This window comes from Phragmites australis, chromosome 10 (assembly GCF_958298935.1).
Source record: "Phragmites australis chromosome 10, lpPhrAust1.1, whole genome shotgun sequence".
Lineage (NCBI taxonomy): Eukaryota > Viridiplantae > Streptophyta > Magnoliopsida > Poales > Poaceae > Phragmites > Phragmites australis.
This window is the reverse complement of record NC_084930.1, coordinates 4,260,677-4,275,997: the sequence shown is the minus strand read 5'-3', so window position 1 is coordinate 4,275,997 and position 15,321 is coordinate 4,260,677. Positions and strand designations below refer to the sequence as shown.

Below are 15,321 nucleotides of genomic sequence, written 5' to 3'. Positions count from 1 at the left end.
ATTCTTTATTTATGTTTCTCTGTTTATTTAATACAGAATTTTATATCCATATTTTTTTCTTTACTTTTCTCTTTATAATCCACTCACCTCTATTTTATTAATATTTTGTAACTAACAAATAACAATTTCATATTTAAACGTTGTTATTTTTTATAGCTATATTTTCAACTACTCTTATAACACGTGTGTTTTTGTGATAATTGCTCTTACAAATTCTTACAATATGTGTGTCTATATGGTAACTGCTCTTATAACACGTGTACTTGTGAGGTAACTGCTCTTACAAATTCTTACAACGTGTGTGTTTGTGAGGTAACTGCTATTACAATATATGTACTTATGTGGTAGCTATTCCCGCAATACATGTTCACTTGTCAACCTACATCCGCTCTCTCTTCCCCTCTCATCTCCTCACATGCGCAAAGTAGTAACAAGTGGATAGGAAACCTTCCTATTGGCTTAGATGTGGGAACAAAATAGAGTAAATATGAAGTTAGATAGGGAATTGGTTGGAGAGATTTTTTTAACTTTTTTACTAATATTTTGGATGAGAAAGGGTATAAAGAGCTGCTCATTGGAGTTGCTCTTAGCTTGGAAGACTCGGAGAAGGCTGGGCGAGCGGGCGCACAAGAGCTGGAGGAGAAGGAGAAGGGTCGTGCGATCTAGCCATGCATGATGGCACCATGCACGTGGTGTGTTTTGTTGTTCCGCACAACCGGCAGCAGCGAGCAGGCCGCTGAGCCCGTCCACGTGAAACCTCCGTCGAAAGGTGCGCGCGAGCCCCGAGGCGCGTCACGCGTCCAAGATTTTCGTCGGGGGGGCTCGGATACGGTGCAGGCACGGCCGAGGACAAGGTCACGACACACTAGGCCCTGCCTGGCCTGCCATACAGTTCTCCTCTCTCCCTCTCTCTCCAATTGTCCAATTGGTCTTGGTAGGAGCAGCGTGAGTCATCAATGTCGATCAGGGTTATTTCGTTTACTTGTCAACGTTCGTCCCAACAAAGCCCAAATACTACTCCGTTTTCACAGATCACCGATCAAATTCCATTGCAGTCCTTGGACGGCTTTCTGGAGCGACTTCTTTTTTCTCGCCTTTGCACGCATGTGGGCTAGGGCCAGTGTGATTGCGAACCATGCGTTGACGTGTGACTATTTCAGGACCGGAGTGATTCCGACGCGCAGGTGTTTCAGGCTCGCCGGATCCATGCAGAGAGCGCGCACGCACCTCCGTGCCAGAGGACCGACTAGCTGTTGCTCCTGCACAGACGTGTAGACAGGGAGAAGAAGGACCCGACACGAATGAACGGGAATTAATCGCGTCCGTCCAGCTGTGTAGATAAGTACTCCATAATGCAACCACGTGGGCGCAGCCCCACTAGCTAGCTACGAACTGACACGATGAAGCTCCCGCGCTCGCTCGCTGAAAATCGGCCCCGGACGCTAGCGTTTTGAGTTGGCAATGGATAAGAGTATCCGGATTACTCTTACTGCCTCCGGGTGAAATTTTTGCATTTTGACCTTTTTTTTACATATTTTGTTAATAGATCCCTGTAAAAACGATTCCTAAAAATAGATCATTTTTCATAATACCATGATATTTGACGTCATGGTTGAATAGCACGGCGCTATGATAATTAATATCGTGGTAACTATCATGTATGATATTTTAAATCCAAAATGACAGATCGGTAACACGGCGACAAATGTCATGGCACCGTAGAAAGGGTTTATTTTTTGAATTTGTTTACCTATAGATCCATGAGTAGAAAAACATTTTTAAAATAGCTAAATTTTAAAAATTTCAGCACCCTCCAGTAATAAATATAGATAGTTTTAGATAAGGTATGTCTACTATGCGTAGATTTGACTACTATTTTTTATTATAATATATTTATAAAATTTATTGATTTTATGATTTTTTGAAAATATTTTTCAAGACAAATATACACATATGATTTTAAGATTTTCAAACTAGATATTTTGAAATATATTGTTAGTCAAAGTTTAAAAATTTGATCAAATCTTTTTCAGAATAATGTTCATTGAGTACAACTCCTTGTGTGTGGCCAGCGGCATCGACCTCGAGCGAAAGACATGTTTAACTACCAAGTTGGGTCGGGCTGTGTGGTCGATGTTTTATCTGTATTCATTTGAATACTAGCAATGTGTCTAGATCTATTATAAGAAGTAGATGGATCTAAACTAGACTAATGAGGAAGTCGTTGAGTATCTTATATGACCTTAGTGCTTTTATCGAGTTACAGATGAGTTGTGTTACTCTATAAAGAGAGCCTCCCTTCGGAGGTCTGATCCCCGCCTTATATAGGGTTTTGTATCTCATTCTATCTTACCGTAATCGATAGAGAGTCATTTATCTTATCTACTAAGAAAAATTAGATAAATTCGGGTGGGATGCTAGTTGTTTTTAAGTTGGGTAACCAATCGAGTCCTTGCTAGTATGCGTCTACTAGATCTCTGATAGTATTAGATAACATAGATTCGGTTTCGTAATATCCTAGGTTGTTAAGTATACACACGACATATCTTATCCATATATAATATACTCTTTATATGTATAATATATCCCATAATTAAATATTCGATAGAACCAAAACCCACTGTGAGTCAGATCAGATTAGATTTTTTTCAAGTTTTTTAGGTTTCGTGTCCGTTTTTAAGCCTAAACCTAACTGGAAACCCACTATAGACAGAAAGAGTCAAGCTCAAGCCTAGCCTGTAGACTAGTCAGATCAGGCCGAGTCAGACTATTTCAAACCAGGTCAGATAAGTTTACCGAGCCGGGCTACTTATAACCAGGCCTTGCCGCCGAAACCAACTTGCAGCGATGGCGTCATCGAAAAAAAATATATTGCAGCGAGTGAAAATCCTATCTCGCCGTACAGCCAGGGTACGTACGTAGGACTACTCGCATACAGTTTTTCCCGACCGTACGTACGTACTGTACATACTCGAGGCAGCTGCCGCTCGGGCACGGGGGCATGGCATCTCACCGTCGCGACACATTTTTGAGCCCGTGTTGTGCGCGGTACAGGGGTAGGCAGCGACTAGCTTGGCAGTTGACAAGCGACGATCTGATGGAGCCGGTCGGCCTTGATTCCCACGAGCCACTATCGGTCGCCTTGTCCGTCGCGCGCCTGACCGCTCAGGCACCACAGGCACGCAAGTGTTCCGCTCGCCGTCCTCGGCAACCTAAATCTGTCGTGCCCGACATGCGCCGGAGCCGTGCCCGGTTGCGATGTACTCGTCGGCGTCCAACCGTGGAGAGGTACAGGAGGTCTAGCACCCGACGCACGCCGGTCCTGGTGGCGGCATCCATGGAGGAAAGGACGGTGGCGATGGGATCAGCACAGAGAAGACAGATGGCGCCAAGATCCATGGAGGCAGTGCCATATCTGGCATTTCGAAAGGCTGCGGCGGCGGCGGGATCCTTTGGAAGAAAGGTGGTCGGGAACAACATCGAGCGGCCTGTGCGCCTCCTGGCTGTGGCGATACACAGGGGGTGTACCCCGACATCGGCGGGATCATGGAGGGGCCGCCACCTGGGGGTGTTCCCCGGGGTTACCAGCGACAGGTGGCAAGCACCGCACCGGTGATGATGCTAGGGTGGGTTGGGTTCCTACATCTTTTTATTTGGCCTAGTAGATACTTAGAATTTTGAAAATAAACTGTTTAGTTGTATGTATTTATTATTATAGTCTGTTTTAGCGAATGTAAATATATAATTTTATTCTGGTATGGGAGTGAATCATCCCATCTAGATGAATGTAGCTTATGCATCCGTTCATGCAAACGAGTCCATTTGTCAGTATCACAAAATTATCTTCGTGTAAATAACGAATCATAATCTCAACCCTTACATCTGCTAATACGGTATCATATTCAGTCAAACAAACAGAACTTAGCTCAGCCTGTCCAGACAGATACAACTAAACAAATACTCTTCTTTTCAACTAATATAATTTCGCTCAGCTTGCTTTCCTCATCCATTTTATATTATGCAACTCTATAAAAACTCATCTGATAAATCAAACACATATTTATTGGCCACGAGGGTAACCGACACCAACGATGAGCACATCACCGATTCATGTGTATGTCACAGACTTGGTTATCCAGCTATCCAGTGGGCCAAGCCATCACTCAGTTGGCTACCAAGTGTGGACGAGTACTAGGGAAAGGGCATCTACAAAGGGAGCGAAAGGAGGAGGAATAAGCATCGAAGAACCAGAAATTGGAACCTAGCGGTGAGCTACAGCTCAAGCGAGTCTTGTGAGACTCGGTCTACCGTTCCACTTCCCCTTTCCTCTCCTCTTCCCTGTACTTCTCGATCCCCTCTCTAGAAGCTTCCATAACTCTCTTCGAGACTTGTGTATTGGTTGATTTGGCTATTGAACTTCAATTTGGGATTGTTTTTATATGTGTTGTGTGGATTTGAGTGCTTGGATCATTTAGGTTGGTAACAATTAGTATCAGAGTTGTTGATCCTGGCGCATCACTCAAGATGAGGACCGACGAGCAGCAGGTAGAGCTGGTTGTGATGTTGAAGGAGATGAACGCGACGTTGAAGACCGACATCGTGCAGATCCACCGAGTGGTGGATGAGCTGAAGACCATGAGGGAGGATCCCACGCCGATCGATCTACCCCGAGTGTGTTCACCGCCTCCACCCTTCGACGTCAAGATGGATCTGGTCTCACCGGCAGAGCTGCTGCAGTGTGATGCGTCCACCGGAACCTCTGAGCACCTCACCGCATCACACCTCCACAGCTGCGACGTCGCCAGCGCCACCTGGGGCCTCACCTTCCCTCTCGTCGCCCTGGTCGACGGCTACTGTCTCGATCCCATCTTCCTTGACCACCGCCACGCCGATGTCTCCTTCCACTTCGCCAAGGGATACTCCATCGATTGCACCATGACCTGCATCGACCATACCACGCCTACTCGTGACACCAATACGGACAACCCAATGGTACATCAGCCTCCCCGATGCACGAAGTGACCAATTCGGTGGACTCCGTCGTGACGGGCTGTGGCAAGCTACGTCGTGGGGTACAACCAGCGGGAACTGTGGCTAGGAGAGCATGATGGTGCCACATGTCTCTTAGTCGAGGGCGACAACGCCGGTGACAGCCTCACGCATAATGTGAATATCAGGATCGACAAGAGAGGGCTTCCCGGCAATGTGCGGATCGAAGGGATGGTGCTCCTGCACCTGTACTTCGGCGTCATCCTCCTGGAACTCACCAATGATCTCCTCCTGCTATCGTGCATCATTCTCGTGCTACATATCGCCGAGACAGTGGTGGACTGCTTCAACAAGGGGGTGTATGAGCAGATCGTGCATGCGCCCATGACTGAGTTCACCACCGACTTCCCCAGTGATGTCTACAATCTCGTCTCCCACAACTACATCAAATGCTCGACCCCTGCCAAGTTCTCAATGTTGTGCCGTGGCAATGACACGCGCCTATCTGTGTCCACAAGCACTCCAACCACCACACACATCCTTTTGCCTACACGCGAGCCACCGTCGTCGATCGTCTAGTACCTGGTAGACATGGCGAATACAGTGGTATCGGGAAGGATGAGGTCGTTCCTGCTGGCTATTTTTACGGGCACCAAGGAGACATTGATGTTGTTCCGCGTTATCCAACTGGAAGGTCTAATCGTCTTGAAGTTCATTAAAGACTGTGAGGAGTTCTATTGCTTCCAGACCCTCATTTGCCACAAAACCAGAGCAGAGGATGGTGTCAACTCGGTTGGGGATAGTGCTAAGCTCACCATATCATTTGCTGGTGAACTGCTTAAGAAGGTTGTTCACCTTGTGGCTGTTCACCATATCATCTCTCAAGATCCCAGCCAGGAAGCTAGAGCTGAAGTGATTGGTTTGGCAATGGGTATTGTCGGAGCTGAGTTTGACATTGGTGTTGCAAGGAAAAGGAATGTTCTAGTAGGAATGGGCAATGAACCTTTGCAAGTGTTGTTTTTAGGTGAGCTATTTAATAAGGGCTTTCTACAGTGGGATATATGGACACTCAGAGATTGGTGGAGAGAGGATACAATTCATGTAGGGGATATGGATCTGCTGGGATTTGTGGTGCTGCTATTAACTTGGCCTCAAAATTGGAGTGACAATGCATTAGAACCCTTGCATCCTTGGCCGCCACCAAAGCAGAGAAGTGAAAAGTTGTTCAGCTCTATTGTTGTCATGGTTGTTGAAACCACATGAGCATAATTTTGCAAGTTTGAATGCTAAAGGTAGAGAAGTCATGATGAAGTTTTGTACCTGGACTTCAATTGGAGAGGATACACACAATTTGCTAAATATATATGTCTTGATGAGGTTGGGACTGGTGAAGGAGGCACATATGCTTGATATGGAGAAGCTCTTGGACATCTCCTGCTCAGTGGACTCGTATGTGGGTGGTAGAGGAAAACACATTTAAGGAGGGCATAAAGTGATTTTGGATGCCACTCTGGCCCTTGCAATCAGCAGCAGAAGCATGGTAAAAAAATTGCTAGGATCATAAGTAGATATGGCAGTGGCTACTGAGAATTGTTGGTTTTACTGCATGGTTCTACTGTTGTGATCTACTCCAAAGGAGAAACTACTGCTGCTCACCTTGTTCTAGCTTATGGCTATAAAATGCCATTGTGAAGTTATTCAGGGCCTCACTCTCCTTGCTATTGCTCGCCAAGAATTTGCAATTGCCATAGGATCCAAGAGTGTCAATTGCTGCTGAGGTTCTGAAATAGCAGGGTAGCCATGCACTTAAAAGCCAAGGAGGCTATGTGTTGGCTTGCGGGAAATATGATGGAGATTATTGTCATTTCTGCTATTGTTTGGTGCTGATGTTTGAGGCCCTTCATGAAGCATTGATAGAAGAGAATAGTTGGAATCCAACAGTGTGTGCCCTGGGTGAAGATGTTGGTAACTACGGTGGTTCATACAGGCTTGGACAGTTCAAAATCTCAATTATGAACTGGGGTCCTGAAGGTGTTGGTGGTCAGTTTGGCTATCATTCGAGCTGTTAGACAGGGAAGGGTGTGGACAGCACCAACTTGGGATCAAGGTCCACATGTGGAATTCACAACTACATTGGATGTGCTCGTTGCCTACAAGACCTCATGCAGAAGCAAGGTGATGATACTCTAGCAGCTGATGGTGGAGGGATACAAGTTACTTCAAAGGAGGTAGAAGCACCATGGGATATGGGTAGTCTCAAGTTCAGCAATGACATGACTCCACATGTTTTCTACTCAATCTGTTCAGTGCACCATGTACTCAAGATGACTAACAAAAAGGGATGCTACTACCAAGGAATGTTGTTATGGTTGTTACTTTGTGTTCTGAACTAATTCCTGCTGGACGGTCCGGGCAATCTATTCAAGGCAAACAAATGGTGTCGCTTTCCGATTGCAAGAGGGAGGAATGTCACAAACTTGGTTATCCGGTTATCTAGTGGGCCAAGCCATCACTCAGTTGGTTGCCAAGTGGGGCCGAGTACCAGGGAAAGGGAAACTACAAAGGGAGTGAAAGGAGGAGGAACAAGCATCGAAGAACCAGAAACCGGAACCTGGCGGTGAGCTGCAGCTCAGACGAGTCATGCGGGACTCGATCCACCCCTTCCCCTTTCCTCTCCTCTTCCCTGTACTCCCCGATCCCCTCTCTAGAAGCTTCTAGAACTCTCTCCAAGACTTGTGTATTGGTTGATTTGGCTATTGAACTCCGACTTGGGATTGTTGTTGTGTGTGTTGTGTCGATTTGAGTGCATAGATCATTCGGGTTGGTAACAGTGTACCGCCTCCTCTAGCGTCGGCCTCCACCTCCTCCAGTGCCAGTCTCCACCTCATCCTCTCCTTACACCGCATCGCCACCTCATGCTTGCCATACGCGATGTACTAAATGAGGTGTCCGGAAGGGCGCCGCTGCAGGTGAAAATTTGTTCTCTCTCCACTAATACCCTTCCCCGGTCCGAATCTTAAAGCAAAGATAAACAACAGAGAAGCCAATGGAAATTTCTAGTTATTTTTTCGTATCTAAACCGATTTAAATGTAAAAATTTTCAGCTACAAAGTTATAGATATCATCGACAGGTAGAATTTTTATATAAATATTATCTGCATTTGAAATCATATGAAAAAAATTATAACTTTTTCTTTAAATATTATCTGTGGGACACATGACCTGTCGTAATTGAAGTGCCGATATGACTCCATGTGCGTGCTGAATGGGCTGACGGCACTTTGATTGCTGATATGTGGCTAGTCGGCAATTGAAATACCGACTGACACATATTTCTACCAATTTTCTATTTTAAATAATATTTTCACAATTTTTTAATAAAATAGTATGATATTGAACCTAGGACTACAAAATGCGACTTGGATCGTTCAGGAAAATGCGACTTGTAGGTAGGATAGAAGAATTGTCGGTTGTCCTATCAATGCTCAATAGAATAGACATCCCTTGAATTGGATCGGTGATCGGTCGTCAGTGACCTTGTGTGGGAAAACAGAAACAGTGCCATGAATGCAACGACCTCTTCACGCTTCTTTGACCAAAGCGTTGAGAAGTTGAGATTTGTACTCGTACAGTTTGTTTATTCAACGGCGTTGATTTATGCTTTTCTATGCACCATACCGTAGCCGGACCCAGGCACCCAGCTGTTCCTTAATTACATTAGCATATGCAAATATGCTAGACGCGTGTTTATATACTGTTGGTAGAATTTTAGCTCTAATTTATTTAAAGCCATATTTATTTCAGCTTCGGATCGTGGCTTTCAGCTTTTACAATCCGAAGCTGAAACAAACAGGCAGTTTTTGGTTATAGCTTTTTAAAATCTGCTGGTTGGATTGTAAGAATCTGAGAAGCTGTTTTTTCTCAGCTTTTGATAGATTGTGAAAGTCCATTTTACTAAACTGTTCATCAAATTTGTTTAGAATCTACAATCTAAAAGTTTTTCACAATTCAACTTTTTACAATCCAGCTTTTCACAATCCAGCTTTTATAAGCTGTTTTTCAGAATCTCCAACTGAAACAAACAGGCTCTAAGTAAGATACTAACTTCAAAATTTTATAAAGTTAGAGCTAAAGATACATTAGAGATGTTTAAATAAATTATCTTATTTACATTCTAAAATAAAAATAAATATTTAAACTATTTTATATTAATTTATAAACATTATATCTATGGTGAAACTAGTCAATTGAAATCGTACTAAACATACCCTGCGGACAATATAATATCTTGAACGGAAAACAATCAAACGAACGTCTGCGTCACTACCACTAGTAGCATAATTTCTCCGTTTTCTCTCACTTTGCGAATCGCGTTATTTCTCATTTGAATTGCTCCGTAAATGTCATTCGAGAAATTGTCTATAGTCATCGTTGTTAAATAGCACAACCGTCGTAGCAATTAGTGTTATAGTAGCTATCACGTATAATCTTACAAATCCAATATAAAAGGTCATGTCATATAAAAAGATCTATTTTCAGAATTTATTTTTACAAGAGTATATTTATAGAATATATTTTAAAAAAATAAAATGTAAAAATTCTACTATGGGGACATAACCTATCACGACCCACTAAACAATTGCATCGTGAGCACCAGCCCTATGGTAGGGTGGTAGGGGCAACCATAAGTCTAGTAAGATCAACTCTATAATTTTGGAAGCTCAGACTATTAGTCTATATCATTAACTTAGATTGTAGAGACCTAGGTCATATTATATCGCGTTCATTCCTCTTATTCCATTAGTAATCATGAAGCGTCGTGTCAGATCCTATCTCTTCTTCCCACATAACAATGCGCCTGCCACTTCTCTAGTTTCTCATAGTTTCCCAAGGTAGCACTTTGCCCATAAAATAAAAATGGTTGCTCTTCACCGCCACAACAAAGGGCCAAGCTGCCTCTAACAGAAATTAGACCTCAACATCTTTATTGTACCTTTAAATTTGTTTTCTTATGGCTAAAGATCCCAATTAGGATTAACTAGTTGACAGAGGATTCATGAAAGGAGATTAGGGTATTTTACATGGTCATGACGGTTTGTAAGATTTCCTTTTAGTTGATTCGACTCTATAATAGTTTTTTTATTTTCTAAAGGTGATATGTTAAAAGAGTTATATGTAGTTTTTTGTGCTTGTAATGTACAAAACATTAACTTTGTTGTAAAAATAAAATACGTATTATGAAATATAAGACCTCAACTTATATCTAGCCCTAGCCCGCAGAAAGATGAGGACCGGCCCTGCAGACCACACAAATGTAAAGCAACAGGTGCTGTGCCAAAACCGTCGAGCCCGTGGCGGGCCCCATGCCGTACAGTCCGGAATCACGGGCCGCAACGCATCGCGGTTCTACTTTCCTGTCGTTGATTCCGTTCTCACTACTTAGCTAGACAATTATAGATTAAATAAAACTTGACCAAAATACTCTCAATAATATCTAACGCATGTGTAACAGGTAACAAGATGGACAACATGGTAGGGATATTTTGAAAAATTATAAGAAAACATGTATTGGAAAACACGTAAATTGTTAAGTATTTGCAAATAAAATTTTAATTAAAAGTGTCAATTATTTTAAAACGGAGGGAGTATTTAGTGCTGTCATGGACTCATGGTGGTCACTTTAGTCCACGGTTTTGGGGTTGTGTTTGGGACTCCCTAACAGCCTCTGAAAGTTAAGTACGTCTCAGTTTAAACTAATCCTGCCAACGTCGATACAAAATGAAGTTCCATCCGAATGAATCAATATACTGTTAGAAGGTTGAAACCAGTGGGGAATTAAGGTGCCAGCGGGATACGGAGTTGGAAACGCTAGTCTGAAAGTTACATGTAAGAAAAATTGGAGTTTCAACGGATCCAGATTTTGACATCTGAAGGAGTCTCAGGCCATTTCAAATCTGAACGTTGAACTTACTGAGATTGCGAGTTTGGAGTTCCAATCAAGTGTACGTTTCCAGCACGTTCCGGGCAAGATTCAGGTAGGTTAATTTCAGGCAAGTTTCAAATTGGCTAGTACTTCCTCCGATCAGAAATACTTGATATTTTGATTAAGATCTGATTAAATTTTTAAAACTCTGATCATCAATACTTTTAAAAATATTTAATTAGAAATATAAAAATCATATGCATAGATTTTTCTTAAAAATTTCTTTTATAATACCATACTTTTATTAGATATATAATTATATTTTAATAAAAAATAGTAGTGATCAAGATTGTACATCAAAAACTGTGAAAAATTAATAAAGTCATGTATTTTTTAAAGTACTAGTTCAGCAATGTGTTGTGGACGAGGACTCCGTTCTATCCTAACGAGTTTAGACGTGCTCGCGATTTTCAATAGATTTTTGTACGTCGAAATCACCTGATGCTCCAATAGTTTGACTTATGCCAATTGAACAGGTGGTGAACATCCCTGTCTGAAATGAGACGGGGCGGTTCCAGAAAGTTCGGCTGAGACGAAATTTCCCGGTTTTCGCACGCAACTTACGCACGGCGAAGCAATCATTTTCAGCAACACCCAAGGAACTAGATAAGTCTTGGCGGATCTCGATCATTGTAATTTTGCGATTATATATCGAGTCATTAGCCACTTGATCGTTGCGGTAGCAGAGCTCATTCGTCACGGGGCTTCAGCTTCATCCATGGATACGGTTTCGTCTTTGCTTTCGTGATGTGATCGCACGGGCAAGCAGCTGCACGCACAGTTCGTGTATGACCATCCTAATTGATTCTCGTTAGGACTTAAAATCCCTTTACAAATAGATTTTTTTTAAGTACTCTAACATTTTTTCTTTACGGTTCCGTTACGAATGAATCGTTAAGTTTACTCTTTTCAGATATGATTCTCTCTATTTTTCTTTATTAATCTTTTCAAAAAAGAAGTCGTTAGAGATAAGAAAAATAAAGAGAAAAATGACCGTATGGAGCAGGAAGGGACGTGGAACCGACCGACATAACAGGAAGAGTAGAGCCATTACCCACGACGATAGAGGAGTAAGAACGGGAGGGGGGTTGGGAAATGGAGATGTTACCGGCGTCCGAAGTCATATGAGAAGTGGCTCCGGAGTCTATGTACCATTCCCCGGATGAAGGAGGGGTGAGCGACATGGTGTTGAACGAGTTCAACGGGGCCGCTTGATCCCAGTGGCCAGCACCGGTCAGGGGAGACCAGGGTGCCGAGCTGGAGCCGTCAGCCTGGGAAGTGCCCGCTGAAGGCAACCCAGCGCCAGGCGCGTAGGCCGCATAGGCAGCAGGGGCCGCCGGGGGGGATGGCGCTCGGAGCTGCTGTGGCGCCGAGTTAGGCCATGGCCCGAGGATCGAGGAGGGGCCGGTGTGAGGCCAGACTTGCACCGTTCCGGTCCACGGATTCCAGAAAGAAGGCAGGCCAGCCCGAGGAGGCTGACCGGGAGTCGGCGCAGGAGAGCCGGGGCGTGGTGCAGGGTGTCCGCCGCCGTTCTGACCGGGAGCGCCGCCGCCCCCGTTGTTGGCGCGCCCGCCACGCCGGTTGCGGTTCTTGTTGCGACCACCACCGCCGGCGCTATGGCCTCCGGCGCTGCTGCCGCCGTTGTTGTTGACGCCGCTGGAACGCGCGCCGCTGCCATTGCCCGCGGCCAGGAACGCAGAGGGCTCGGTGGGTTTGTTCTTCGCCGTGAGCTCTTCAAGCATGAGGTCCGCGCGAACCTCGGAGAAGGACGGGAATGGCTTGGTCCGCTTGATGAGAGCAGCCATGTAGGAGAACCGCTCGTTCAAGCTGCGCAAAACGGCGAGAACGAGAGTGCGGTCGAGGACGGGCTCGCCCAGATCGCCGAGGGCGTCGGCCATATTCTTCATCTTGCTGCAGTAGTCGGAGATGGAGAGATCGCCTTGGCAGAATGTGCGGAACTCCGCGTCGATGTACAACGCCCGTGTCTCCTTGTTGCCAACGAACTGCTCCTCGAGTCCGAGCCAGACACGACGCGCGGACGACGTGGGCGTCATGACGACCTGGACGAGTTTGCTGGAGATGGTGCCGTACAGCCAGCTGAGGACGGTGCACTCCATGCGAACCCAGGACGGAACGTCGGGGTAGGCGATGTCGGAGAGGACGTGGTCGGAGAGCTCGTACTTGCCGACGACGAGAAGGAACAGACTGCGCCACGTGGTGTAGTTCGGCGACTCACCGTCGAGGACGACGGGGATGAGGGAGCGGATGTTGATGACGGCCACCGCTTGGGCATGGAGAGCCGCGATGGAGGCGACTTCCAGTGCATCGCGCTGGGCGTGGTGAGCGCGTTCAGCGTCACGGAGGCACTGAAACTCGGCTTCGAGGCGCGCATGTTCACCTTCAAGGCGGGCACGCTCGGTTGCCAGACGTGCCCGTTCGTCGGCGGCAGCCTTCTGCGTGCGCTCAGCCTCAGCAGCGCGTTCGCGGTCTTCGTCGGTGAGGGAGCCGGCCATGGTGCCGGGGAAGGGGAGGGAGAAGCGACAGGCGATGAGATGCCGGCGGCTAGGGTGCGGAAGCGAGGATCGCAGGATGCGAGCCACTCATGATACCATGAAAGCGTAGAAATATTTGGAGGAATACACGATGAATTCCATTGATCTGGTGACCAGTTACATATACATGCAAAGCCTCTATAATAGGCAACAAACAAGAGATATGGACTAACTAAAAATAGCCGGTTTGTTGCCTAGGGAAGCTGATCTGATCCGATCTTCAAGGGCTGCCGATCCAATCTTCGGGAGCAATTCTGGACGTTAGGCATGCATGCATGCAGCCGTAGCAAGGCAAGGATACGTGCTGAATATGGCACGCTAACAAAGAATGAGGAAAAAAATTGAGAAAATAACCAAATGAAGAAAATAAGAATGAGGAGAAGAATTTCTCGTCCCGTTCACGACCACTGCAACTACGAGTATGCTGTGCGAATAGTCTGCCGTCCGAATTCCGAGTACATGCACGGGGAAAATTGCAGGATCCCTTTCGTGGTACGGCGAGGTACGCAAGTACGGCACAGCTTCGGCGTCCATCCATACCTCTGAAGCACTCCTCTCGGTGATGGCGATGTGTGTATCCTCTGGCGATTTGCTCGAACGGTGCACTGTTAAAACTAAGTACTTACGGAGCAGTGTATTCTAAGCTTCTCGACAGTTGAGCCAGAAAACTGATTAACCCTTGCGCTGATAAATCATAGATGTCTCCGTCCTGGGCCGGCAAAAGAAGCTTTGGTGGTGTAGTGGCAGACGAGCTGGCAGTGCAACCATGCTGATTGCTTTGGAGGAGGCTTGGACATCGTCGTCGTCGCCGCCGTTGTCAATGAGTTGGTTGGTAGCTACTGACGGAGACCAGCAGCAGTTCCAAGCGAGCAAGCCTTCCCAAACTAGCCCAATCCAACCATACTGATACTGACGTGCTTGTCTGTTCGTCCCAGCCTTCCTGTTGGGAAAATCAGCACTTCTAGGTTGAATTTGATCCATAAATAAATTACGAGCTTAAATAGATAAGCTAGTATTATCACATAGTAAGAGTATATTCGAGATATATATGCAATAACGCTATATAAATATCTCTCTAGTATATTTGATGATATGAAAAAAAAATTATGAGAGGCATGAGGAAATAATATATGTGATTAAGTGTACCGAGCTTCCATAGAGGAAGAAACAACAGGAGAAGATTGACTCTCATTGGAGAATATGCCAAAGAAGCACATTGCAAAAATAATACTACAAAAGAAGGATGCATATGCACAATGCATTGAAACGGATTTTTATCAGGTCATTCACTCGGGTGTCACGCGCTTATGCCCTCCACCCTACTTGGCAAGGTGAGCAGCATGCGCATGTGCTCTTTCTAGTTTTTTTATCAACATGTGGTAATAGGGAGCGTAGCTCGGTTGGTACTGCTCCCGATGAGGAGTGGACCCGCACGGGCTCAAACCCGAGCATGCGTACGCTGGGGCGTCGCCCCTTTGCTGCCGCGTCCCAACCCCTGGCAGTCGTCGGTTGCCTCCCGAGATGCTCTTAGTCATCTGTGCTGAGGGTGTGGATCTCGTCTATAAAAAAAAAGTGGTAGATAGCATAACTTTGTTTAAGTTGGTATTTGTCAACCTCTATTAGTAAGGTGAGACTAAAGAGATGTATTTTTTATATATATAGTTAGGTCTTTGAGATTTTTAGAAATTATAAATATGCTTGCTCCATACGATTAAGTAATGCAAGTACTATACACACACGTTCAGGAAGCTGTATATATGCTATTCATGCCACATGTACGTGCAAGTACAACAACGG

At 45.2% G+C, this 15,321-nt stretch overlaps 1 protein-coding gene across 1 annotated transcript; it reads right to left on the bottom strand.

Annotated features, from left to right (window-relative positions):
- Positions 1–11,255: 11,255 nt before the first annotated feature.
- On the bottom strand, positions 11,256–13,485 carry LOC133931113 (uncharacterized). The gene is made up of 2 exons (XM_062377926.1): positions 12,453–13,485; positions 11,256–11,275 (listed from the first exon to the last, which is right to left on the bottom strand). Exons 1-2 carry the CDS (start codon positions 13,483–13,485, stop codon positions 11,256–11,258), a joined length of 1,053 nt encoding a protein of 350 aa, XP_062233910.1.
- Positions 13,486–15,321: the final 1,836 nt, after the last annotated feature.

What these genes read in the sequence shown, in the direction of transcription:
- LOC133931113 (XM_062377926.1), bottom strand. Translation starts at nt 13,485, where the DNA reads ATGGCCGGCTCCCTCACCGACGAAGACCGCGAACGCGCTGCTGAGGCT. An exon ending in CTCTCCTGCGCCGACTCCCG is followed by an intron (nt 11,276 to 12,452) that starts GTCAGCCTCCTC and finishes AATTTTTCACAG; the next exon opens with TTTTTGATGTACAATCTTGA.